Source organism: Pecten maximus, chromosome 7 (genome assembly GCF_902652985.1).
Source record: "Pecten maximus chromosome 7, xPecMax1.1, whole genome shotgun sequence".
In the NCBI taxonomy this organism is placed as follows: Eukaryota; Metazoa; Mollusca; class Bivalvia; order Pectinida; family Pectinidae; genus Pecten; species Pecten maximus.
This window is the reverse complement of record NC_047021.1, coordinates 3,405,481-3,432,868: the sequence shown is the minus strand read 5'-3', so window position 1 is coordinate 3,432,868 and position 27,388 is coordinate 3,405,481. Positions and strand designations below refer to the sequence as shown.

The window sequence follows — 27,388 nt, the reverse complement described above, 5'->3', positions numbered from 1 at the left end:
CATTTATCTCTGTTTGTTGTAATGATAAACACAACACGTAATACATTTGTGTATCCTGATTTATTGTTTAACTCCAGATTTGTTGCACACTTTGTAAACAATACCTCAACCTAACTAGCCCATACAATATGACCATAAGTGGTATATAACGTATCTATGGTTACTAATGATTGGTAGGACCAATTGTAGACTCATTTTAAAAGAATTTTCAATTATAGTCCTAGATCTGAAGATGTATAATCTGTTTACAGATTAGTAATTAGTGACATTTATTAATGACAAATACATTTAAATGCGATCTGGCTTCACTCTGACTTTGAAATCTCATTGTATCTTTACATTGTTGAAAAGATTATTTCCTGACTTTGTTTACTATGTGCTAATAGTTGATCCCGTCTCTAACAAGTGTGTACAACCTGGTAAAGTAGTTGATTATATGTAGTCATATATTCACCGGTGTCATATGTTCAGAAAATAAAACCATTGGTTATTAGTACCACTCTCATGTAATTCACAAATACACTTGTATGAAAAATCTAAACATATTTTCTGCTATTCGATGACAAATTATTACTGGTGTCTAAGAATACAAAAGTTTTGACCAATAAAAACACATATCCTTCTATACAAAATATTGATCCAAGCTCATTGATTTTTGATTGGCTGTGCAATATGGCTAGGTGTACAAAAGTCTTTTAAGAATAACTTCATTCCATACAAATATTAAGATTGTGATTTCTGAACAACTCTTCACTTCACAGATCCCTTTTGAATACAACCCTAGAAACTTCAAAGAAGGATTTATTTCCACATGCCACCCTGAAATTCTGTCTGTGTCTAATCCATATCTCATATCAGCTCTCTCTTAATGTACTGTCAACATTACTGTATAATCTAGTAGCTGTGAATTAAACCTATACCTCAATCACTGGACTGTTTTACACATTTATTTTAACTTCACGCATCTGACAACTTTTCGTGTAACCAATTACAGCAGATATAACAAAACCGTGTGTTATATAATAAAAGTTATAGTTTAATAACCGAGTTATCACAAATATGATAACTCGATGACAAACACTATCAAATGTTGTATATGATGTATATCTAAAGCTAAGAACAGCCTCTAAGTGCACTTGTATTTATCACCTCGGTAGCTATCGCACTATCACTAAACTAAGAAGTGATCATGTAATGATAATATTTTATGTGATATATATAATAATGAATATTGAAAACAAAGGAGTACATCTTCAAACACATTCTTAAGCAAAAACTTGCCAGACAAACGGTGATAAAATAACATTGGTCAACAGCAACCATAAGTATGAATACAGTTGTACAAAGGATGATGAACAGTTATGTACACCACTGCTGTATTGAAACTCAGCAAAAATATACAAATACTCAATTGTTTGTGGATGTATAGTATGACAAATTAACCTTCAGCATGTTATCAACAAAATGTGACAAGTGTTGGTGGAAAATGTTACCGCAGTAAAAGCTCTATTTAAAATGCAAATCTTTTTTAATAAACTATAAAAGTATTTATTAAATATAAAACAAATTTGACATAATTAATAAAATATTTCATACTTAGTTCAAACTGTTCAATAGAAAAAGGATGACAATACAATGAAATCTCTAAATGGAGAAAAACATGAAGCAATATCACTTTCTCTCTACCACATGTGAATAAAGTCCGGCGAAAGATTTGCATTTCCATGCTGAAGAGTCAACAATTTGTTGTTTATTTTCTGAAGGGATCTCTTGTATATCATTGCTTTCAAGCAGTACTATTCAATTTTCCTTCACAAACTCTCTCTCATAAAGGCATAAGATTTTGTGCAGAAATTATTTCTTTCAGGTCATGAAAATAAAATGCCTGGAAAAGGTGTTACCTAAACAGTATCATTTGAGTTTTAACAAAGTGATAAGACAATAGGATGCTTTGTAAAATTTTTATTGAGTTTCTAAACTGCGTAGCACATGGATGTAGTGATACATAAAACATACCTACAACACCTTTATGTTTACATTGTAAATGTGCTACACATAAAAAACAATCAGATAGCCACGCAATCCTCTTTTTTAATTATATATTCCAATGCTAAATTATTGTTATATATAGTATACTAGTAGCCACTGAGGAAATGGCCATGTACAGACACAAGCCCTATGTTGATCATTATAATATAGATGCTATTGATTTTATTCTGAGTATTTAATTTTTACTTTTATATCTAGATATCTTTTGGTTGTATACCGCTTAAGTATGCAGCACACTTGGTAATGTTAGAATGTACCAGTTATTTCTGTTAAGACTTTAGATTTGATTTTTTTTTTTTCAATTTGAGTATTTTCTTAAGGTATTAAATCAAAACACTTTATCTAATTTGGAGTTATTTCCCTTGAGAACATGAGAACACCAAAAGAACTCGAGAAAAATAATCCCTGCTCATTGTTTTACCATGTTGTAATTTGTCAATACCTTTAGTACAGTTATTAAACCTAAGAATCACCAAGTATCAAACACTTGTTTTATTCAAATTCATCAATAATATAATATAATCTTGGTTCTACACCTGATTTGGTGGCTTCTACTGTCAGTTCTTATCAATAAAAATACATAAAAAACATGAAATTGTGGCACAAAGATTCTTGAGAGCAAATGTTTCAGTTTACAAAGTAAACAAGTAAAACGCTTTCAATAACAACAAAATAGGTTATATGTCTATTACATTGTAAACCACCATGACCCACTAATGTTACTTGTACCCTTAACAGTTAAGTTTGCTGTGTATTACATTGTCCGGTAAATTATACCAAATAACATCCATCATTAGTACACTTGCAATGATCTCATGGACATATACGTCATATATCCATGCACAATGCTAACGATAACATCTTACGATTTACATAAAGTGTAATCCAAAACAACTAAAACAAATATAAGAGTAGGTTTGTACATTAATGATAGTCATGGAAGACGTTCCATAAACATATTTATAATAACATATTCATGTTTTACCTTAGTAATACCAGCAACATGTTGGGCTTCAGACAGTTGAAGTCATTTGGTATATTCTGCTACACTGGATCCTAATGGATCACTTTGAACAGCTAAAGTCAGGATACCATTTCTTTGTATCCTTTTGGGATTTATTGAAGTCAACATCACATTGACATTCAAGCTTAGTGTTCAAATGTCTGACTACAGAAATAAGACATGACTTGAACAGAGTTCTCGTGTAGTTGATACTGTTTTAATATGCTACAACAACCCAGAAGGTAACAATGTAGACACCTATTGTTCATTGTTCTTTTGGTGAGTTCTAATATTGATGTGCCAGTTGGTCTCAATAACAAAAGTTTTTGTAAATAGAATATAACACAGTAAATATCTAGAAAAATCTTCATGAAAATATCATATGCTCCACATACATATTTTCTGTACATTCCATAGTTAATGTTAGTTTCAATGTAAATATTGAACAAATACAATTGTATCACTCCCTCTCTCTTTGTTTTTATAAAATAAAAATTTAAAACATACAACTTCATTTCAAAATAATATTAATAAGAGTTTCAATGAATATTTAAAACTTACTGTAGTATTTTCACTACAATATTCTGTTTGCAATTTTACAAAATACAGTATTATACATACGTCACTTATTTAGTGTCCCTTGAATATTCTGCAGATATTTTGCTGATGAAATATCTACACAATGTCATGACCATCTGTTTCAGAATGGTTGAATGAATGTTCAGGTGACTATGGTAACAGAGCGCCTGACATGTCTTCACTAAGACTGGTTATACATGGGTTCTGCTGTACTTCTCTTCTTGCGTTTCTTTAAAATTGGATTATCTGTCTCATCTAAGTCCTTTATCTGGCACATTTCGTAGTCCACTCTCATGGTGGCCAAAGCATTTGTCATTTCCTCCTGCAACATTAAAATGATAAATAAAAACAATGTTATGTCGATTAGGGGCGAGCATTTTATCTAGAAACACAAATTATTAATTGTAAATGTGAACACCAAAATGTTGATTATAGAGACAAAGGTTTTCAAAAGATTTCATAGAATAAATCAAATGTGGAAATATATAGTAATATTGACAGAAGACACCCAGGTCTTTGTAAATACACTTGAGCATTTCTTGTAAACATGACTTATATTACATAAATTACAATTAGATTCTGAAGTTTTCCTGTTTGTTTCTAAGCAAACATATTGCCTGCAGAATAATGCTACCTCTGTATCATCATTATACCCTCTACTTGCCTGCACTTCAGCCCACATTTCCACATCCTCCTTCAGGATCATTGCTGAACAGAGAGGCGTCTGGGGCACTGTGATGTGATCCTGTCATTCATAGCAATAAACATTTTGTCATCATCAATAAAATACTAATAATATTCTAATGCTAAGTTTTAAAAGTATATATATATATATGAAAATTAAAATTACATTTTTGTATAACCTCAATGTATGCATACAAATCTAGGAAATGTGTTTTCATTAATAATTGAATGGATCATTGTGTATATATAGAATGTGACTAAGTGAAACAATTCCATTGAAAATAGGCTCCCTAAGACCAGATAAGCTAATAGTTGTATAAAGTTAAGACTCCATTAACTCCATTTCAAAACAGATGTAGTTAAGTTTCTAAAATAAAGTACAATGTCCCAGCTATTTCAAATGGTACAGGAAGGACTTGTATCAGTTCTACCAGTTCTAGTGTTTAGTTTTCTTAATATAGGGCTATTTGTGAAATTGATCAATTCCACCGACAACAAATTTTATTATACACCTAACGTACTAGCTACTATACAAATCTGACTTACTGATATCCATTTGTTCCTCATGACTTGTTCTATCGTCAACCTTTCCTCTGGAACTGTTTTTAATAATCCTTGAATTAATTCTTTCGCTGTAAAACAAGTATAATAAATGACACATCAACAGTACAACAATTGATACATTAATTTTTGTTTAGAACTTAATGTAAATGACCATAAATATCACGTCCCTTGGGCTTGTGGTTATAGAAAAAAAAGATGTTTAAAAGATGTTAGCCTATTTGACCCCCGTGACCTTGAATGTAGGTCAACTTCATTCAAGTGCTGAATTGATGTTTCATTTTCCAGTGTTTTCAACATTTTAATTCAAACTTGCTTTACAGCCAATCACAACAACAGTAACACGAGTGGAAAGCGGATTACTGTTTGTGTTACTACGTTCAATACAATCAACACTCGTCAAGGTAGTGAAGTACTTTCAACATCCATAGATAGGATTCAACAGCAGTAAAAGGAATGGCCTGGAGAATAAATAACATACCATCTTTTGATACATTTTTCCATTCTGAGCTCGGGAACTCGTACTGTCCATTTCGGATTCTCTTCTTCATGCCAGGTGAAATAGCTGCCCCGTGATTACTGTAGAATGGTGGGTACCCACACAATCTGAAACCAGACCATATTTCTTCTAATTCTTATTGTTATACAACCTACAAATGTATCTATCTTAAGCATAAATCTTAAACAAGAGATCCCAGAGGGATCTTGGCGCCCACCATTGAATGATCTTTATAGGTTCCATGTCAGATTGATCTTTTCTCTACTTTTCCCTTCCTCTAAGTCTTACTAATCTGTGTAAATTCAGAAACAGCCCTCTAGTACTTATCAAACAAGGGGAACCTATATATAAAATTTAAGATTTAGCGATAATGGCTGTCTGTCGGCCATGTTGTTTTCGGATTGGTCCCAAAATGCAACACCAGGGACCAAGGGGAACCTACATATGAAATTTGAGAAAGATCCCTTCAGTACCTTCTGTAAAATAGCGATAACAAACTTCAATTGTCAAAATCCAAGATGGCTGCCTGTCAGCCAGGTTGTTTTCTGACTGGTCTCAAAATCCAATATGCATAACTAGGCACAGAGGGGAACCTAATAATGAAATTTCAGAAAGATCCCTTCAGCAATTTCTGATAAATAGCGATAACAAACTTCAATTGTCAAAATCCAAGATGACTGCCAGGCGGCCATGTTGTTTTCCTATTGGTCCCAAGATGCAATATGCAGAACAACAGACCAAGGGGAACTTACAAAAAAGTTTGAGAAAGATCCCTTAAGTACTTTCTGAGAAATAGAGATAACAAACTTCAATTGTCAAAATCCAAGATGGCTGCCTGTCGGCCATGTTGTTTATCGATTGGTCTCAAAATGCAATATGCATAACTAGGCACCAAGGGGAACCTTTATATGAAATTTGAGAAAGATCCCTTCAGTACTTTCTGAGAAAAAGCAATAACAAACTTCAATTGTCAAAATCCAAGATGGCTGCCTGTCGGCCATGTTGTTTTGCTATTGGTCTCAAAATGTGATATGCATAACAAGGCACCAAGGGGAACATACATATGAAATTTGAGAAAGATCCCTTCAGTGCTTTCGGAGAAATAGCGATAACAAACTTCAATTGTCAAAATCCAAGATGGCTGCCTGTCGGCCATGTTGTTTTTCGATTGGTCTAAAAATGCAATATGCATAACTAGGCACCAAGGGGAACCTACATATGGAATTTGAGAAAGATCCCTTCAGTACTTTCTGAGCAATAGCGATAACAAACTTCAATTGTCAAAATTCAAGATGGTTGCCTGTCGGCCATGTTGTTTTCCGATAGGTCTCAAAATGCTATATGCATAACTAAGCACCAAGGGGAACAAACATATGAAATTTGAGAAAGATCCCTTCAGCACTTTCTGAGAAATAGCGATAACAAACTTCAATTGTCAAAATCCAAGATGGCTGCCTGTCGGCCATGTTGTTTTCCGATAGGTCTCAAAATGTGATATGCATAACTAGGCACCAAGGGAAACCTACATATGAAATTTGAATAAGATCCCTTCTGTACTTTCTGAGAAATAGCGATAACAAACTTCAATTGTCAAAATCCAAGATGGCTGCCTGTCAGCCATGTTGTTTTCCGATAGGTCTCAAAATGCAATATGCATAACTAGGCACCAAGGGGAACCAACATATGAAATTTGAGAAAGATCCCTTCTGTACTTTCTGAGAAATAGCGATAACAAACTTCAATTGTCAAAATCAAAGATGGCTGCCTGTCGGCCATGTTGTTTTCCGATAGGTCTCAAAATGCGATATGCATAACTAAGCACCAAGGGGAACAAACATATGAAATTTGAGAAAGATCCCTTCAGTACTTTCTGAGAAATAGCGATAACAAACTTCAATTGTCAAAATCCAAGATGGCTGCCTGTCGGCCATGTTGTTTTCCGATAGGTCTCAAAATGCGATATGCATAACTAGGCACCAAGGGGAACCAACATATGAAATTTGAATAAGATCCCTTCAGTACTTTCTGAGAAATAGCGATAACAAACTTCAATTGTCAAAATCCAAGATGGCTGCCTGTCGGCCATGTTGTTTTCCGATAGGTCTCAAAATGCAATATGCATAACTAGGCACCAAGGGGAACCTACATATGAAATTTGAGAAAGATCCCTTCTGCACTTTCTCAGAAATAGCGATAACAAACTTCAAATGTCAAAATCCAAGATGGCTGCCTGTCGGCCATGTTGTTTTCCGATAGGTCGCAAAATGCAATATGCATAACTAGGCACCAAGGGGAACCTACATATGAAATTTGAGAAAGATCCCTTCAGTACTTTCTGAGAAATAGCGATAACAAGAATTGTTTACGGACGGACGGACGGACGGACGGACGGACGGACGGAGGGACGGACGGACGGACGGAGGGACGGACGGACGACGGACCACGGACGCAGGGCGATTTGAATAGCCCACCATCTGATGATGGTGGGCTAAAAAGCTACATAAGAATTAACCAAATGCCAACAAAAACACAACAAACAGATGCATAATATGCCCATCTGTCTCTATCCAATGAATTTGTTTGATGTTAAAAAGCATTTTTGGAGCAGGTAATAATTGTCCCAAAAAGGTAAAGTTCGAGAAATAGAAATCATTACCAGAAATTAAATCCTTATTGTCCCAAACACATAAAAATCATTTTCCTAAATTTAATCCATGTTGCCATTGTTAGTCACCACATAAACATCCTTGCCAAACATCAGGATAACAATGCATGATCTGACTAAACAATACACCACTGAGAAATTGTGCATAGTCCCAGCCATATCCAAATTTTTTGAAAAATAGAATTTTGCTTCCAAAATTAAATCCATATTGTCTCAGTTTGACTCCATATGACCATCTAGTATTATATACTTATTTAAGTTCAATGTTCCCTTTTAATGCAGTTGATTTGGCGCCATGCCCTTCTCAGTTAGTACAGGCATGTTAACTCTGCCCTTCTCAATCTTAAGCCCTCTACACCTGTACAAGGTAACACATGTTGAATTTTGTCCTGTATCAAGTATCCAAATGCAATGCTTTGACATTAAATTTTTTTTATTACGGCTATATCAGACTTTTCTGTAGTAGAGGACTGTAGCATGCAATTCACAATTTTGTTTGACCTTGGGCCATGAAAGGTTTCTGCAAAATTTCATTACAATCGGTTAAGGGGCTTCTGAGAAGCAGTCGAAAATGTAAAACGCATGACAGATGAAGCATGGCGACGGACAAAAGACAATTGGAATAGGTCACTTGAGACAAAGTCTCAGGTGACCTTAGAATTAAACGTGGGTCTGTTCCGTAAACAAGGATATCTCAACCCTGATGTAAGAGTTTTACCCGCCAGCACTCAACAAGCCTAGTGCTGACCAGCCAAATTTAACATTCGGATTGATATCCCTGTCCACAGAATAGGCCCATGTAAGAATCTACCCCAGTTAATCTTTCACCCCATTCTAACTCCTACCCTGACCCCTCTAACTCCTAAATCAATCCCTCAAACTCCTACCCCAATCCCTCGAACTCCTACCCGGTCCTCTAACTCCTACCCGGTCCTCTAACTCCTACCCCGATCCCTTTAACTCCTACCCCAATCCCTCTAACTCCTACCCCAATCCCTCTAACTCCTACCCCGATCCTCTAACTCCTACCCCAATCCCTCGAACTCCTACCATGGCCCCTCGAACTCCTACCCCAATCCCTCTAACTCCTACCCCGATCCCTCTAACTCCTACCCCAATCCCTCTAACTCCTACCCCGATCCTTTAACTCCTACCCCGATCCCTTTAACTCCTACCCCAATCCCTCTAACTCCTACCCCGATTCCTTTAACTCCTACCCCAATCCCTTTAACTCCTACCCCAATCCCTCTAACTCCTACCCCAATCCCTTTAACTCCTACCCCAATCCCTCTAACTCCTACCCCGATCCCTCTAACTCCTACCCGGTCCTCTAACTCCTACCCCAATCCTCTAACTCCTACCCCGATCCCTCTAACTCCTACCCGGTCCTCTAACTCCTACCCCGATCCCTCTAACTCCTACCCCGATCCCTCTAACTCCTACCCGGTCCTCTAACTCCTACCCCAATCCTCTAACTCCTACCCCGATCCCTTTAACTCCTACCCCGATCCCTCTAACTCCTACCCCGATCCCTCTAACTCCTACCCCGATCCCTCTAACTCCTACCCCGATCCCTCTAACTCCTACCCCAATCCCTCTAACTCCTACCCCGATCCCTCTAACTCCTACCCCGATCCCTCTAACTCCTACCCCGATCCCTCTAACTCCTACCCCGACCCCTCTAACTCCTACCCCGATCCCTCTAACTCCTACCCCGATCCTCTAACTCCTACCCTAATCCCTCTAACTCCTACCCCGATCCCTTTAACTCCTACCCCGATCCCTCTAACTCCTACCATGGCCCCTCGAACTCCTACCCCGATCCCTCTAACTCCTACCCCGACCCCTCTAACTCCTACCCCAATCCCTCGAACTCCTACCTGATCCCTCTAACTCCTACCCCGATCCCTCTAACTCCTACCCCGATCCCTCTAACTCCTACCCCAATCCCTCTAACTCCTACCCCGATCCTCTAACTCCTACCCCAATCCCTCTAACTCCTACCCCAATCCCTCTAACTCCTACCCCAATCCCTTTAACTCCTACCCCGATCCTCTAACTCCTACCCCGATCCCTTTAACTCCTACCCCGATCCCTCTAACTCCTACCATGGCCCCTCGAACTCCTACCCCAATCCCTCTAACTCCTACCCCGATCCCTCTAACTCCTACCCCGATCCCTCTAACTCCTACCCCAATCCCTCTAACTCCTACCCCGATCCTTTAACTCCTACCCCGATCCCTTTAACTCCTACCCCAATCCCTCAAACTCCTACCCCAATCCATCTAACTCCTACCCCGATCCCTTTAACTCCTACCCCGATCCCTCTAACTCCTACCCCAATCCCTCTAACTCCTACCCCGATCCCTCTAACTCCTACCCCAATCCCTCTAACTCCTACCCCGATCCTTTAACTCCTACCCCGATCCCTTTAACTCCTACCCCAATCCCTCAAACTCCTACCCCAATCCATCTAACTCCTACCCCGATCCCTTTAACTCCTACCCCGATCCCTTTAACTCCTACCCCGATCCCTCTAACTCCTACCCCAATCCATCTAACTCCTACCCCGATCCCTTTAACTCCTACCCCAATCCCTCTAACTCCTACCCCGATCCCTCTAACTCCTACCTTGATCCCTCTAACTCCTACCCCGATCCCTCTAACTCCTACCCCGATCCCTCTAACTCCTACCCCAATCCCTCTAACTCCTACCCCGATCCCTCTAACTCCTACCCCGATCCCTCTAACTCCTACCCCGATCCCCCTAACTCCTACCCGGTCCTCTAACTCCTTCCCTGATCTCTCTAACTCCTACCCCGATCCCTCTAACTCCTACCCCGATCCCTCTAACTCCTACCCCGATCCCTCTAACTCCTACCCCGATCCCTCTAACTCCTACCCCGATCCCCCTAACTCCTACCCGGTCCTCTAACTCCTTCCCTGATCTCTCTAACTCCTACCCCGATCCCTCTAACTCCTACCCCGATCCCTCTAACTCCTACCCCGATCCCTCTAACTCCTACCCCGATCCCTTTAACTCCTACCCCGATCCCTCTAACTCCTACCTTGATCCCTCTAACTCCTACCCCGATCCCCCTAACTCCTACCCGGTCCTCTAACTCCCACCCCGATCCCTCTAACTCCTACCCCAATCCCTCTAACTCCTACCCCGATCCCTCTAACTCCTACCCCGATCCCTCTAACTCCTACCCCGATCCCTCTAACTCCTACCTTGATCCCTCTAACTCCTACCCCGATCCCTCTAACTCCTACCCTGATCCTCAAACTCCTTCCCTGATCTCTCTAACTCCTACCCGACCCCTTCTAATTTTCTATACTTATCAACCTTTTCCAGTGATACAATACTTACAAAATATACATGATAACACCTAATGACCACATATCACAGGATTTGTCATACTTTTCAGGACCAAGTACCTCTGGGGCTGAAACAGAAAACATTTCCATAGTCCTTTTGATATAAACATATACAGTACTTTATTATATATATATTCTTTCTATATTTCTCTATATGCCATGACGTTTTGTCACAGAATTCAATCAAATCTAATTCATTTTGCATATTTAACCTAAAACACTTCAGTACTAATATATCTAGTCAGTATTGTTTCAGGATATCTACAAATTATTTTAACTGTTAACAATTCTGGTTCCAAATTCAATTTTATTGAAAAACGACCATCCCTCCAAAATGACTGCATTCTAATTGATCAAACTAAACTAGCTAATTAATGATATGTACCATTGGTATGTTAATTGTAACTCACCAACATAATAGGGTGTGTAACAGGGTGTTTGTAACATCTTAAAATCTGTTGTGATTGCCTTGGCAAAACCAAAGTCTGTTAATTTCAGTGTTCCATTTACAGTTTTGTCCGAGTATAGTAAGTTTTCAGGCTGTAAATTAAATCATATCATCTATATATATATCAAATCAAAATCTTCCACCTCTTCAATATGAATAAACACATCATATATATCACATATTGAAATGTCCCAAGCATTATATTAACATAGTTTGTTTCTTTATTATGAGAAGACAGTTTGATACATGTAAAACGGCTATTCAATATGGTCATCAAACAGAAAATTAATAAATTTGGAAAGCATTTTCTTTATCTTAAAACAAATTTGTACTCATCACAATTGTTTCCAAAACCTCAACCTTTATTTTAAATGACTACCTTTAGATCTCTGTGTGCTATTTCCATGGAATGTAGGTAGTGGATAGCTTTCGCAATATCTCGAATGATAGCAGCTGCCTCTGTTCAAATAAAAATAATATACACTCAAATAAGTGCAGAACTATGAATATTCTTTCATACTAAACATCATAAACAATGTTTCTTTAATAAATACTTGTTCATATTATGATCCAGGTATATTATATCATCTAGATCTACGATAAATATATTAGTAAAATCTCATACCTCTTTCTGTAAATGCTGAATCAGCTCTTTCTTGTATTTTGTTAAAGAGTTCACCACCTTCCATGCTACAAAACAATGCAATGTTGAATGTGTTGCATATCAATTATTTTCTGCTTAAGAAAATTACCACAATATGCTGAACTTTGAATCCGACATGTCATGTCCTGTTTAACAACCACTCTTTTGGTTTTGTGATTTTTGAAATAAGCTTTACTTTGGAGTCTTTTCTTTTATATCATTATGAGAAATTAGAAAAGACACATCTAACAGTACATTTAGAGTGAACTTAACAAAAACTTTGCAAGCACATATATATACTGTAAAAAAAAAATATGAATGTGTGTGATTGTGATTATTTTGAAATCCTACCATTCCATGACCACAAGGAGGCACTTCTGACCACTATATGCATTTTCATACACATCTATAATGGCAACTATGTGTTTACAGCCAGATGCTCTCCAATGGAGATCCACCTCCCTTCTTGCCTTTGGCACATCCCTCAACACCTACAAAACATCAATCAAATAAATCAAAATAACCACCAATCTCTGCAATACTTCTACTTTTATTTCTTCATCACAGTGATAAGTTCATATTAGGGCTTTGCTTGCAGGGAGAAATTTCCTGTTCAAAATATTTATATAATAGTTGCATTCCTCCTGAAATTTTACTTACCATCCTGAACATACAACAGTATAATATAATGATCTAAAGTACTAAGCATTTAGTAAGTGTATTCATCTTTTACAGTCCTTTCTGACAACTTTAGATGTGAAGTTGTTTACATGACATTGTCTATAATCATGAAAGGAAGTACACTAATAATAAGTTGTCCGATCTCATAGTTATACAAGTGATGCAAATTTTAAAGAAGGCATTTCCAAGCTTGTGCAAAATAATTTCAGCAAATTCATCTACATGTATTTCATTTACCCCATCAAAACTAACTTGTTAGATTAATAACATTCCTTGCTTATTTCACTATTAAGTTATTAAACAACTAGGTTTGCTAATACAAAACAAAGTTGTACATATACATAACACATTAAGCTCCAAACTAATTCACTTGACACTTTCTGTGTTATATTACAGGTAGGCAGATGAGCCACTTGCGATCGAGTCCTCTTTACAGACAGTATAAACACTATGTAAAGCAGAATAGTGGGTGAATAGGTTTTTGTTTGAAATACATATATAAAATAAAAATGTACATCGTATGTTCTTTCAGTACACTAAAATAATGTGTTAGATTCTAATGGAATTAACATGTTTTCAATTCTTGTTCCTCTTGACCAGATATAGATCTTGCCCTCTTTTCCTCGGGAATATATCTTAATAAACCCGTAGATGTATACAAGATTCAAAATCCAAATTGTTGCAATAACGAAAATCACTATGTACAAAATCCAAATAAAGATACTGAGTGTAAGAGAAAGACTTGTTTTTTTTAGACATTTAACATAAAGAAAACTTTTGGTGTTTCGACAATATATTGTTTTCATATTTAAGCTAAATCTACAATGTACTTGGCATCTATGACAACTGACTCCATCTACGGATTTATTGACAGGTTTCCATCAGTCTTTTAAAACCAACTAGAGCATCTGAACAAGACGGATGTCAAATTTAATCAAATTATCACAAATAAAGGAAGGGGAAAACAAACGGGAAACTGTGGGCGTGACTTTCACTTCCTAAAACATTGTATATACTGGTCACAATTATGTAATAAGTTATCGAAAACGCTACATATACCAATAAATACATCTAAAACCCCGACCTTTCTGAAACGTGGTGATATATATTTACATCCTGTTTATGAGTACAGTATTATCCTACCTTTAATGCACATTTCTGATTCGTTTTTTTGGAAAAACACTCAACAACTTTTCCGTTTATCCCGAGTCCTAAAACGGCCCCTGTTATTCTATAATCGTCACTTATTGGATACTTTTTTGGCTTTAAATTCCTAGTTTCGTTGTCTCCCATCATCGTATTTTTTCTGTATAACTACACTGAACAACGTGATTCTCCTGAAATGAAGGAGAAACTACAGATAGTCTGTCTGTGCGTCGTCGGAAGTGACGTTTTGGTCTTAAAATAGCACGAAGCACTAACACACCGGTATTTCGTCATTTCCACAAGATTCAGTGTAATCGTATTATTTCGCAGCTGCTTTACTGACTCAATAATTATATCTTTATACTAACACGGTTGCTTTTGTTTGTGATTGCAAAAACAGTTCGGCCTAGGTCGTAACATATTACCAGAGACATATATAGATTCTACTATGTCTCTGATATTACTCAGGACAGCCTAAGTAGCTTATAACGTTTTTTATAAACGCTCAAAGTAATTTAGGACAAAATTATTGCTCTCTTATTTTTATACCGCCAAACCAGAGACTTGTATATCAATGGTATATACGTCTCTGGCCAAACTAAGAAACGGAAATTAAACGTGAATATCGTAAGGGACTGAAGCAAGTCTATATTTACGAAGGGAGGCAATCTAACAATTTTAATGCAAGCACCTGTTGAAGAAGTAGTTCCCCATTTTGGAACGTCCGGTTTAACATAAAGATATAAAAGAAACATATTTAAATGGATTTGGTTTATTCAACAGTATCATAAAATCATTTGGGGCATACATTTTATATATTATTTTATTTTTTACCGTGTTGGGTGTTTAATTCGCCAAACCGCGTATGAATACACCGGGAGTAATTATATGAAAATGGCGACGCCAACACTGTAAGGAATTTCGGTGCGTTTTGCAGAAAGGGTAATCAGTTTAAGTTATACTTTTTACAATGAAACGTATGCAAGATCGCGAAAGTTCACCTAGGAGTAAAAGATCACGCTCTGGGTACCCTGGGCTCGACCATGAATCATCTAGGGACAGAATGTCACCAGACATGGACAGGCGTGATAGCCGGGGACGCGAGCCAAAACCAAAACCATACCGAGATTTTGATCATGATCTTGGACCAATGCCCAGAGGTAACAAATATCATGATAGGATGGGGGACGGATTTGGACCTGCAAGGTCAGAAGTAAGAGGACCAGAATACAGATCTTTGTGTTTAAGTAACATTTCGAGCAAAATACCGGACACCGTTTTGAAAGATAATTTATATCACGAATTCAAGAAATTTGGAGAGTTCAATGTGAACGTAACATTCACAGGAGATCAGAGAGTTGCATACATCAATTTCCGTTACCCTGAAGATGCCAGAGCTGCAAAACACGCCAAATCGAAATTAATTGTTTTTGACCGCCCGGTTCGTGTTGATCCTGTGTTCCATAGACGACGCAGTAGTAGTCCAAATACCGACATGGGTCGAGATTATGGCGGACCTAGCAAAGGTTATGGACACAACTCGCCTCCCATGCAGTATGGAGGCATGCGTGGAGATGGTATGGGAAGGGGAGGTGGCAACAGACGTCAAAATATGGGACGTGGCTATTTTGCAAACCAGGACGATATGCCTCCGCCAATGAGATCAATGGAGAGGGATAATTTTCAACAGCAATTTCAGAAAGATGGTGCTGCACGAAAGGCACCAAATGAAAAGTTTCCTTACCATCTTGATCACATCAATCCCGAAGATGACATTAAGGCAACCAGAACATTGTTTGTTGGTAATCTGGATTACAATATTGATTTGATGGAACTGCGACAGATTTTCGAGAGATATGGTGTAATTGAAGACATTGATGTGAAGAGACCACAAAGAGGGCAGGGAAATGCCTATGCTTTTTTGAAATATATGAACCTAGATTGTGCACATCGAGCAAAGGTTGAGATGTCTGGACAGTACATAGGAAGATTTCAGTGCAAAATAGGTTATGGGAAAGTGACACCAACTACGTGTTTGTGGGTAGGAGGCTTAGGACCTTGGGTGACTCATCAGGCATTAGAACGTGAATTTGACAGATTTGGAGTAATTGACAGGATTGAGTGGCCACATGGGAAGAATTACGCTTACGTATTGTATGACAACATTGACGCTGCTACAGCTGCCTGTCAAGAAATGAGAGGATTCCCTTTAGGAGATTCAAATAGACGGTTAAGGGTTGATTTTGCAGATGTTAGTCATATCCAAAGTTCACCTAGACCAAATGATCCCCCATCACCGGATGGTAGAGACATAGGTAGAAATCCACAATGGCGGCCACCGTTTGATGGTCCCGGTGAGCCACATAGAGATGACTGGCCATTGGATGACAGAGGCCCAGGTCAGCGTAATATAGATCCCAGAGACAACAACCAGGGACACAGAGCTAGAGATGTATGGGAGGGAGGTGACCGGAATAGACGGCCAAGAACGCCAGACGATTTCATGGATCGGCAGCATAGACGTTCAAAGAGTCAAGAGAACAAGTATGACCAAAAAGATAGAGATATAGGAAGAAACCGGGATAATGGACGTCGTCCTGTGCATTCACAAGAAAGAGATTTTAGTGACAATGACCGAAGTGATTCGAGACGTTTTGATGACAGGAGAATATCACAAGGCGATAAAGAAACTGAAAAGGCATTAGAGATGGTAGAAAATATAGCTGATATGTCAAAGTGTTTACCAGCAGCTTGGAATGGTGCATTGATACTGAAGAGTAGTGCTTTTCCAGCAAGGATGCATGTTGTTGGAGGAAATGTGACCTTGGTTGATAATATGATGAGGGACCCATCTACAACTGAAACACCTGTCCTCAAAGTCAAGCAGCGACTTCGTCTTGACCAACCAAAATTGGAAGATGTTGGCCGCAGAGTAACAGGAGCTGGGCCTCGTGGTCACTGCATTCTTCTGGCACTCAGTGGTTCTCTTCAAAATTATGAAGACACTTCAGTTCAACAAAGACCTCTGAAAAATCTGGTGACATACCTACGACAGAAAGATGCCGCTGGTGTAATTTCCCTTCCAAATTACGACTCAAAAGATAAAGACAATGTTGGTGTGTTGTACGCATTTCCACCTTGTCAGTTTGGTTATGACTATCTCATGACCAAGGCACCAAGACTTCCCCCAGAGCCTGCAGTTCAAGATGATTACATGGTGATTGTTGTCATTCGAGGAGCTGCATAAATTAATTGTCCATTGTCACCAGTTTAGTGTCTCATAGTCATTATAATATATAGCATTACACATTTTAGAAGCAGTGATGATCACTTGACATTTTCAATGCTGAATTAGTACTTACATGTACCATTTAGATATACTTTTGGATGAAATTAATGTTACATTGCCGTTATTGTTTTTCCCTGTATTTTTTACAATAATCAAAGATGTAAAAAAGTATTTGACATTTTTTTTATTAACACTTTTACATGTTATATAGTTTTAAAGTATCATTTAATTGACCAAAACCAAATTGAATTACCTTGATAGTTAAATGAAGGCAAGATTATTACATGATAAGGCTGACTGAAAGTTAATTTTAATTTGTTAAAGAGTTGTTTGTGAGGAAATGATTACGTGTTTGTGAGGAAGTGATAATTTTGTGAAATTGTTTGTCATTTAATTGTTTCTGTTGGACATCATTTGGAATTTGAATCAGAATGTCTAGGAGTAATTTGAGTTTACCAATGTGCAGCTATTTGAATATCAATTATTCAACAATTTAAAACCATAACTATACTGTAGTATTTGATTGTGTGATTAATGATTTGACATGTATTTAATATTCTCTGCATTTCTGTTGGAAACATTTGATATGTTGTCAACTTGTCATGTACGTATACTGTACAGACTATACCAATTTCCATCAGTCTGTAATGACTCTAAATCTATCTTTAAACTCTACTCGGGATATGTAATGATCATATGAGTACCTTTTTTTTTTAAACTTACCAGATTTTATGCAGATCGACACAGACATTAATAAATAAATTTGACAAAGAAACGAATAACTAGAAGTATAGAGACAGTATCTTTGACTTCTAGCTTTTATATTTTGAAAAGATTTTTTTCATTCAACCTTGCAAGGAATGGTAAATCATGAAATTACTCATTTGGTGAAATGAAGTGGTTATTATATTTTTTCAGTGATTGTAACATCGTATTTTTTTGTGGTGGTAGTATAAAATAATAGTTTGATAGGAAAACATTTGATTCTTGATTGAAAGACTGTTATTGAAATTTTTACATGCTCCCTTTTGTTTGTTAGAGGAATCGGATGTATGTTATATGAAGCTGTAGAAAAATGCTTTTGTTCCAATATTCTGCTTTATCTGTGTATATTCATTATTGACTTTGATGAACGATGTTTCTTTAAGTGTCTGCACATTGAATTAGTATATAATCATGGCATTTTGTTATCACATAATCATTATTTTAAAAGTAACTCGACAGATTATCAGATGTATACAAAGCTGTCCCCCAGAAAGACGAGGATGATTCAAGATTCTAGAACAGTTCTCGCAGTGCTGTAAGCTTTATGTAAGTGATAAATGACGATTGCAGTTTTTAATGATATGGTAATTATATATATAATTTCATCTGATCTAAGATGTTTTCATTGTACCTGGTATAACATACTTCGTAACTGCTAGGAGATTGTGAAACTTTTCTTCTTAAAGTTTTCAAAGTTTTATGGAAACTTAAAATCTGTACTTTAGTTAATATATTCATAAAGCATCCAGTATTCATTAAACCCGTATAAAGGAACCTTAATGTGTATACTGTGCTTTAAAATATTTACTTGGTTTAAATTGTTTAATGATGTTTAAATTATCTCTTTATAAACAACATAAACCTTGTGTCTTTTCAGACTGCCGCCTACTAGTGGAATGTAATCAATTACGTCGACATGAAGATGTGATGTGAAACCTTGGCCATTGTGATGTTAATTCAAGGGTCTTTCCTCAAGTGCTGTGTTTGGAAGTCATCATATTTTGTGCTTTTGTGTACAAGTTTTGTCTTGTAAAGCACAAAATGCTATCTGTTATCTTCAGACTCCTTTGATAATTGATCAGTGCCGGTGCTGGAATCCGTTGACCATCTTCTGTGATGTAGACATTCTTGTGTGAGCCAGATTCTGTGACACTGGTAAAAAAAATGATGACAATCCTCAGAGGTGTCTGAGATGTACATACCAGCATTCTAATGAAGAAATCTTATTTAGTGTTTTAGTTATTGTGATGAAGTACATTGTGTTATGAAGATCAAGTGTGTCAACATATTGTGTATTTGTGTTGAAAAATTTCTTCAAAGTGATCTTATTATATATGTTGTGCCCCATGCCTGTGCCAAGAATAATGCTCAGCGATTCCCCGCTTGTGTTTTATAGTTCTTCTGGAGTGAAAAGGAAATGGTGTAGATTAGTAAGAAATAATTCTCAACTAAAAGGGAGATGCTTTTAAAATTCAACCATTTTAAGTGCGAGATTCGGAAGTGCACCTTCAGGTTTTGGCAACATTTTGGAAGTCAAAAATATCTTTCATTTTCCAAGGTGGATTTCTCAAATTTTGCTTCTAATTTTGGAGAATTTTGTCATCATTTTAATCATTTTACATGTGAAAATATTTTAGTGAAAACAGAAGTGATTCTTGTGGCCTGGTTCAATAATTTGGCAGTGTCATTCCAAAAGTATTTTTTTTTATTCCAAACTATTTGTGTAAATAATTTTACAACATTTCTCTTTGGTGACAAAGGAACCCCTAGCCTGCTGGTTATGAATTGAGGAATTCCACTGAAATCCTTGGAGATTTTCTGTTTGTGCATACGAAGTCATGTATAGAATTCAAATGTGTACAGAGTTTGTGAAAAGTGTATATAAACGTCTGACGTCATGTGCATTTCACGAAAAAATACGATTGTGTAGTTCAAAGGAAATGTCTTGGCCGTGAGAATGATTCAACTTGGTGTCAATATGTCTGTGTAATAATGGCATGTATTGTACAATTTTAGGATAGAATAAACATCAATTACACTAAGTACAGGTATCGTGATTCATTTTCAAAGTGTCGTTGTTGCATAATGCAATATCACGTCATCATTTCAAAAACCTCAGTGTTAAATCGAGTGTAACATCAAGATGAATGTTGTGAACTGCATCGAAAAAGTGTATTTTCTATTCGTCCCGAATACAAGTCCTTGTGTTTGGAAGTATAGAATTCTACACCAATGTTGGTAAACATATATGTGTAAAATCTAGTGAGAATGTGCTTTCCATTCGAAGTTCATGGATGGGATGGCGGATCAAATTCTCAAGGAAATTTCAGAGGGTTTGTGTGTTAACATGTTTTTACATATCAAACTAGTGAAAATTAGAATTGGCTCAACAAGCCTAGCTGGTACAATGCTTATAAATTCTTTTTCGTCTGGAAGAGCAATTAAAATATTCTGCAAAGTTCTACCAACCATTTGATACTGACTGAACATCAGTGGTGTAAAATACCCCTAGCCTGCTTTTCACGGATGTGATTTCTGCTGCTGTACATATATTAAACATGTAGACGGAGTTGAGCGCTGTATTCAAATATCGTCTGAAAGCTAAACCTGCATCGTCTACTTTTGGCAATAAGAATATGGATGTCCTCCAGGAGAAGGTTCTTTGCCATCGATCCTATAACTGGATCTTTTGAAGGAATTTTGTGAATGACAGCACTAGCATTCTTAATTTTAAAAACAATGACATTGTATAGAAACAATAGCATGCTGGTTTGGGGATTTTATTTAGCTCTAATTAATAAGTGTAAACATATAAATCTAAATTTAAACAGTAAAGAAGAACAGGGGTTTGGAATGTTTTCTGGTACACAGCTTCTATTAATTTTTATATAAGTTGGTGAATAAAACACCAAGTAATGGCTGTCTTATGGCACATCAAAATATTTTAGAAGCTGAACCAATTCAACATTACAGATGCCTGTGTAGAGTTTGATAACCCAACTTATATTATACACATTCTGCTGTACAGTGAAGGTCCCAGCTGCTGTACACAAGATAATTTTGGTTTTTATATTTTCAAGATAAAAAACTGATTGGGGTTTGTGTCCCATTTCAAATTCACAGTCGACGTCCTAATATTTAGATAACAGAGAGCTTGAGGCATTGGTAGATTAACCAGAAGCAGCGAGGCATGGGTGTATTATAAATTTAAGAGAGACTTCGGCATATTTAATGATCATTATGTAAGACTAATGTAAGAAAGTAGCTTAACAGAAAGGATACTTATTCAGTCCGATTACTACATAGAATAATATTAATGATCAGTTTAAAATGAAGTTCTGTAAAACCATTTTTAAAATATGACTATCTTTGTTAGTGTTAAATGGCACTTTTCAAACAAGTTGATGTAGAAATTTTAACTAACGCATCGGGCAGCCATTGCACTTATGCAATTAAAAATCATCCTCACAAATGTACATTATATATATACGTACTTGCTAGTTTGCAACAATGCATGTATATACATATATATGCACAATGAACTTTGAATAACAGTTAGCATCCAATTTATTACATTTATACGTACATCATACTTTATTTTGTACTTTATAAATATTTATTTGTAATATAAAATGATAATTGCTGGATTTAGTAGTATAAAGGTAGACATAGCATTAAGACCCCATGGCCAGTGGAGAATAATCCCTAGTAACCAACATTGGTTTCCCTTTCTGAATACTAGTTGGCCATCTATGCTGATGATTTTGTAGCTATATATAGTTTTCTGTGGGTTGTCTTCTCTTTATGTTTAAGGTGAAGGCCGTCAATATAAAATTGATTCCAATAGAAAAATATAACTCAAGTTCCAGCTGTTGCATTCATACGTTTGTTTTGTTTGAGAAAACAAGAAAAGTTTGTATACGAAGGTCAAGGACACTATTATTGCTATAAATAGAAATATGGTTTTCTGGATAATGCAACAGCTTACATATGCATAGGCCAAGCAGATTAACTTCATGCAAGTAACTTTTTTTTTTCTCATTGAAATGAATATCGATGCTATTTTTTATGATAAAAAATAATTATGACCATCAGACATTAAAGTCATTCTTCTGCAAATATTTTTGAAAGGAAACATTAGTCAATTGGAAATTATGACCCTTGACTTGCTGACTAGAAATGTACATGTTATCCCAATTCAATCACACATTTTCAGTAGCAATTCACAAATTGATGACGCTCTTAGAAATTAAAGCATGATGACTATGGGTGGTGAAGGACATTGGAGTTATATATATATTCAATTCCACAATTTTTTTCAGAAGTATTGACATTGAAATCCGACATACAGACCTGGGTTAACAATAATAACAGTAAAACAATACAAAGTTTGTATCAGCAAAACATCACATGGAAACAAATTTTCTATAATTACGTTATATATATTACGTTATAATTACGACACTTTAACACTAGCCATCCACCACTGGGTTGAGAGTTCGAAACCTACGTGGGGCAGTTGCAAGGTACTGACCGTAGGCCGGTGGTTTTTCTCCGGGTACTCCGGCTTTCCTCCACCTCCAAAACCTGTTTCGTCCTTAAATGACCCTGGCTGTTAATAGGACGTAAACAAAAACAAACCAAACTATAATTACGTACACAGTGACTGACTTTGGTCATTTTGGCTTGAAAAACAATCCCATGTTGGTTTTAATTACGTCATGACTACCTTACTTGAATCAAGACATGATAAATATTTATATACTCCAGTAAAGTCCATGTTGATTAACTTTTTTGCATTAGTGCGATTACTGTCTGTGTAGATGTGTTATATGGATGTTTTTACCAACCGGTTTGAAAAGTGTTGTACATGTGTATATTTCACAAATTTACGTATTTCTGCAAAATTAAGGTAATAATTTCCATAGAAGTATGTAGTGGAAGAAACCAAAATCTAACAACTGTTTTTATCTGCTGGTTTTATGGATTTAAAACTGAATTGCAGCTCTCAAGCTATGACTCTCTTGAGTTATTGATCAAACTTTGTACAATACTTCGGCTTTCTCATCAAATGTGCTTGCAATGACTGGACTGTCGTGTTCCTTTGATTCCAGTTGCTTATAATAGGGGAAAACTTTGATTTCCTGAAATTTAAAATAGTTCAGTATTGATATTTATAATATGTTATTAATGATTATGAAGCAAATATCAGCAATAATTTGATTTTAAGGCGTATTTTCAGTGTAAAATGACCACTAAATATAAATTCATTTTTGGAAATTAAACGGTAGGATTCTTTTTATCCTGGCGAATGATGAACCAACTATATGTATATATATGAACCTGGTGTTATTTTTTTCGGCGATCCAGTTGCAAAATGTTTTGCTATTGTATTGAATTGCTGCTAATTGGATTTTCTAAAAAAAAAAAAAATGGTTATTTAGCTATAGCTGTTCACGACTAGACAGGTGAACACCCCGTCTGTTACAATTTTAAATTGAGATTTTAAAGCCAACGGGGTCCCACATGCAACATATCTGGTATTAAGTTTTTTGTTTTTTGTTTTCAAAGATAAACCACCAGTTTAAAAAGTTTTATGTTGCTGGCACAGATGTAATCGATTCGAAGATAATGATGTACAAATAAGAATGTTATGTTAAAAGTCTTGAGAATTAGGTTTATAAGTTGGTAGCTCACAAGTTTTATTATGCAGTCATACAAAAAAAAAAAAAAAAAATACTAATAAGCAAATCGAAAATTATCTAGCACCGGACAGAATGATTTTCAGTCTAAATGGTTTTGTTTATACTAGCTAGGTATATGTTATATTTTTCAAAATTAAAAGATAGTAGGCAAATTCTGGAGAGATTCTAGTGAGCACCAGAAGGAAAATGTACAATCTTGTCTAGGGAATGTTAACATGATATAGACTGGCGTTCGGAGATTAATGTTGTTTGCATGTAATTTAGCAAGGGACACAATAAGACGAGCAAAGAGGCTGTTTATTTGAAGAGGAAACAAGTTTTTTATTTGCTGTGTTTTGATAGAATTGCCATCATTTGGACAGAAAATGAAGAATGCAAAATCCATTGACTGAAGCCAGAGCATGCTGTTCCAGAAAGGTAGGTTTGTTGCTGGGAAAATGAATTTTGTATTTATAATGTTAAAAAATGCACACAAAAAAAACCTATTAAATTTCTGTGAATTACGATTTCATACGAAAGTGATGAAAATGGACAAAGGGAGATAACTTGAATTGCAAAGGTCGGACCTCTGATGAGTGGCAGACCTTGGTTGACCACACAAACCGCAGATAGTACACAGATTTGAGGTATAACCGATGCCTGCGGCTAGTTTGGTTTAGTTTATTTTGTTTAACGTCCCGGTAAAGTCATTTAAGGACGGCTCTAACTAGTACGTTATGCGTAGTGTGTCTGATCTTTGGATCCTGCTGAACATTGTTAGTGTGTGGAAAACCTAAATATGCCCGAAACACGGGAATTACGTGTCAGGTCTACCATCGGCTGGTCAAAGTACCACTTATTATGCTGAGGGGAACAATTGCTGCCCATCGGCCAAGGTAAGTTTAAAAAATAGGTAAGTATGGATTTTTTTTTAATGAATTTTATTAAAATAATGTTTTTGACAATGTTAATAATAAAAAAAAAACGACAAAAAAACAATCCTTCAAAATTGTTGTTTGTGATAATTGTGTACCGAACCTGTTCTATATATCCTATATACCTTCCGCTTATAATGACGTTTCATATATAACTGAACTGTATAAGACATTAAAGCTGATGCTCGCGATAAGGCATCTCGATCCCAAGTATTTTACGAAAGACGAACGATATTCCTTTTAATAGCCTATAGATTGACTGTTATCATGTATAAGTGACGGGAGACGCCGTCACTGGTATCGTGTTTATGTGACCGGAGACGCCATCACTGGTATCGTGTGTATGTGATAGGAGACGCCATTACTGGTATCGTGTGTATGTGATAGGAGACGCCATTACTGGTATCGTGTGTAAGTGACCGGAGACTGCGTCACTGGTATCGTGTATATGTGACAGGAGACGCCGTCACTGGTATCGTGTGTATGTGACCGGAGACGCCATCACTGGTATCGTGTATATGTGACCGGAGACGCCGTCACTGGTATCGTGTATGTGACCGGAGACGCCGTCACTGGTATCGTGTGTATGTGACCGGAGACGCCATCACTGGTATCGTGTGTATGTGACCGGAGACGCCATCACTGGTATCGTGTGTATGTGACCGGAGACGCCATCACTGGTATCGTGTATATGTGACCGGAGACGCCATCACTGGTATCGTGTGTATGTGACCGGAGACGCCATCACTGGTATCGTGTGTATGTGACCGGAGACGTCATCACTGGTATCGTGTGTATGTGACCGGAGACGCCATCACTGGTATCGTGTGTATGTGACCGGAGGCGCCGTCACTGATATCGTGTATAAGTGACCGGAGATGCCGTCACTGATATCGCGTGTATGTGACCGGAGACGCCATCACTGGTATCGCTGTGTATATGTGACCGGAGACGCCGTCACTGGTATCGTGTGTAAGTGACCGGAGACGCCATCACTGGTATCGTGTGTGTATATGTGACAGGAGACGCCGTCACTGGTATCGTGTGTAAGTGACCGGAGACGCCGTCACTGGTATCGTGTATAAGTGACCGGAGACGCCGTCACTGGTATCGTGTGTATGTGACCGGAGACGCCGTCACTGGTATCGTGTGTATGTGACAGGAGACGCCATCACTGGTATCGTGTGTATGTGACCGGAGACGCCGTCACTGGTATCGCGTGTATGTGACCGGAGACGCCATCACTTGTATCGTGTGTATGTGACCGGAGACGCCATCACTGACAACGTGTATGTGGCTAGGGACACCATCGAGGGTACCACATGTGGGACAATCTTATGCACACTTTAGTCTCTGATCTCCACTAAGCGCATAGCTGATACTATCTTTATATTACTAGGTATCTCGCAGAAGTATACTACAGAAAAGATCTAGATGCTGAACTTTGTGTAGGAAAACATAGCATTTTCAGAAACTCTGGCCAGAGGGAAAATAATAAGATCCCAAATTTAATCGCCTCTTACGATCACGGGGCGGTAGGTATTACGAACTACCTACAGGGCAGCTTTAGGTAACATATTGATTTAGCTCCAGCTCTAAAATACTTATAGAAATCTTTTCTTCTTGCATGATTTCATTTTCCACAGTGACACTCCTACGTTAATGCAAAGTATCTTTAATATCATACCAACAAGCTCAATAAACTTTGATTTAAACACGCTGTATTGCTATAATCGAAGCAACAGCATTGGATACGAACCCTAACTACGTAATGTCTTCCTATGGGTACATTACAGAATCAGTCGGAGGAAAGTTTCTTATATAAGATTGTTCCCCTTTACTCCATAATGTCTTCATGTAGAAATAATGCAGATTCTCCATTAAATACGGTTATTGAGGAAATTAAATAAGTGCCAAAAATGGTATCTTACCCTATTTCTCAATTGATATAAAATTTATTGTGAAAAGAGTTTATATTAAGGCAATAAAATATCTATATCAAACCGAGGTCAGAAATCGTTGGTAATGGATAACATTAAGAAATTGGTTATAATTAAATTCCAACTTCCGAATGAGGTATAGTTTCCTACATTACTCTATACTCATGTTAGCATGCCTTGGTTGTAAATGTGCTGTCCTTTGACACTTTTACGATGTTCCTATAGACGCTGGTAGTTCATGTTAATTATACCAGGATACATTTCAACTAGAAGCCGTAAGAAATTGCGTCAGCGATTTACGAAATATTCGGCTTACATTTACAGTTTTTTCTTTTCTCGTCGGATGACAAATTTCCTTTTCTTGTCAGCCTGTCGTTCATAATAACGAAATGTGATCTTGAAGTAAAATAATGAGTTAATTTCTGACAGTAAATAG

At 36.9% G+C, this 27,388-nt stretch overlaps 2 protein-coding genes across 2 annotated transcripts; one reads left to right on the top strand and one right to left on the bottom strand.

Moving 5' to 3' along the window:
• Window positions 1-41: 41 nt before the first annotated feature.
• On the bottom strand, window positions 42-14,575 carry LOC117331350 (MAP kinase-activated protein kinase 2-like). Its single transcript, XM_033890035.1, has 10 exons — window positions 14,337-14,575; window positions 12,864-13,003; window positions 12,495-12,559; window positions 12,249-12,328; window positions 11,832-11,961; window positions 11,414-11,489; window positions 5,358-5,482; window positions 4,862-4,947; window positions 4,296-4,376; window positions 42-3,953 (listed from the first exon to the last, which is right to left on the bottom strand). The coding sequence occupies exons 1-10, from the start codon at window positions 14,487-14,489 to the stop codon at window positions 3,813-3,815; spliced, it is 1,077 nt and encodes a 358-aa protein (XP_033745926.1). The 5' UTR covers window positions 14,490-14,575; the 3' UTR covers window positions 42-3,812.
• A 634-nt stretch (window positions 14,576-15,209) lies between these two features.
• LOC117331349 (RNA-binding protein spenito-like) lies at window positions 15,210-20,436 on the top strand. The gene is made up of 2 exons (XM_033890034.1): window positions 15,210-18,939; window positions 19,271-20,436. Exon 1 carries the CDS (start codon window positions 15,310-15,312, stop codon window positions 17,584-17,586), a length of 2,277 nt encoding a protein of 758 aa, XP_033745925.1. The 5' UTR covers window positions 15,210-15,309; the 3' UTR covers window positions 17,587-18,939; window positions 19,271-20,436.
• The last annotated feature ends 6,952 nt before the right edge of the window (window positions 20,437-27,388 follow it).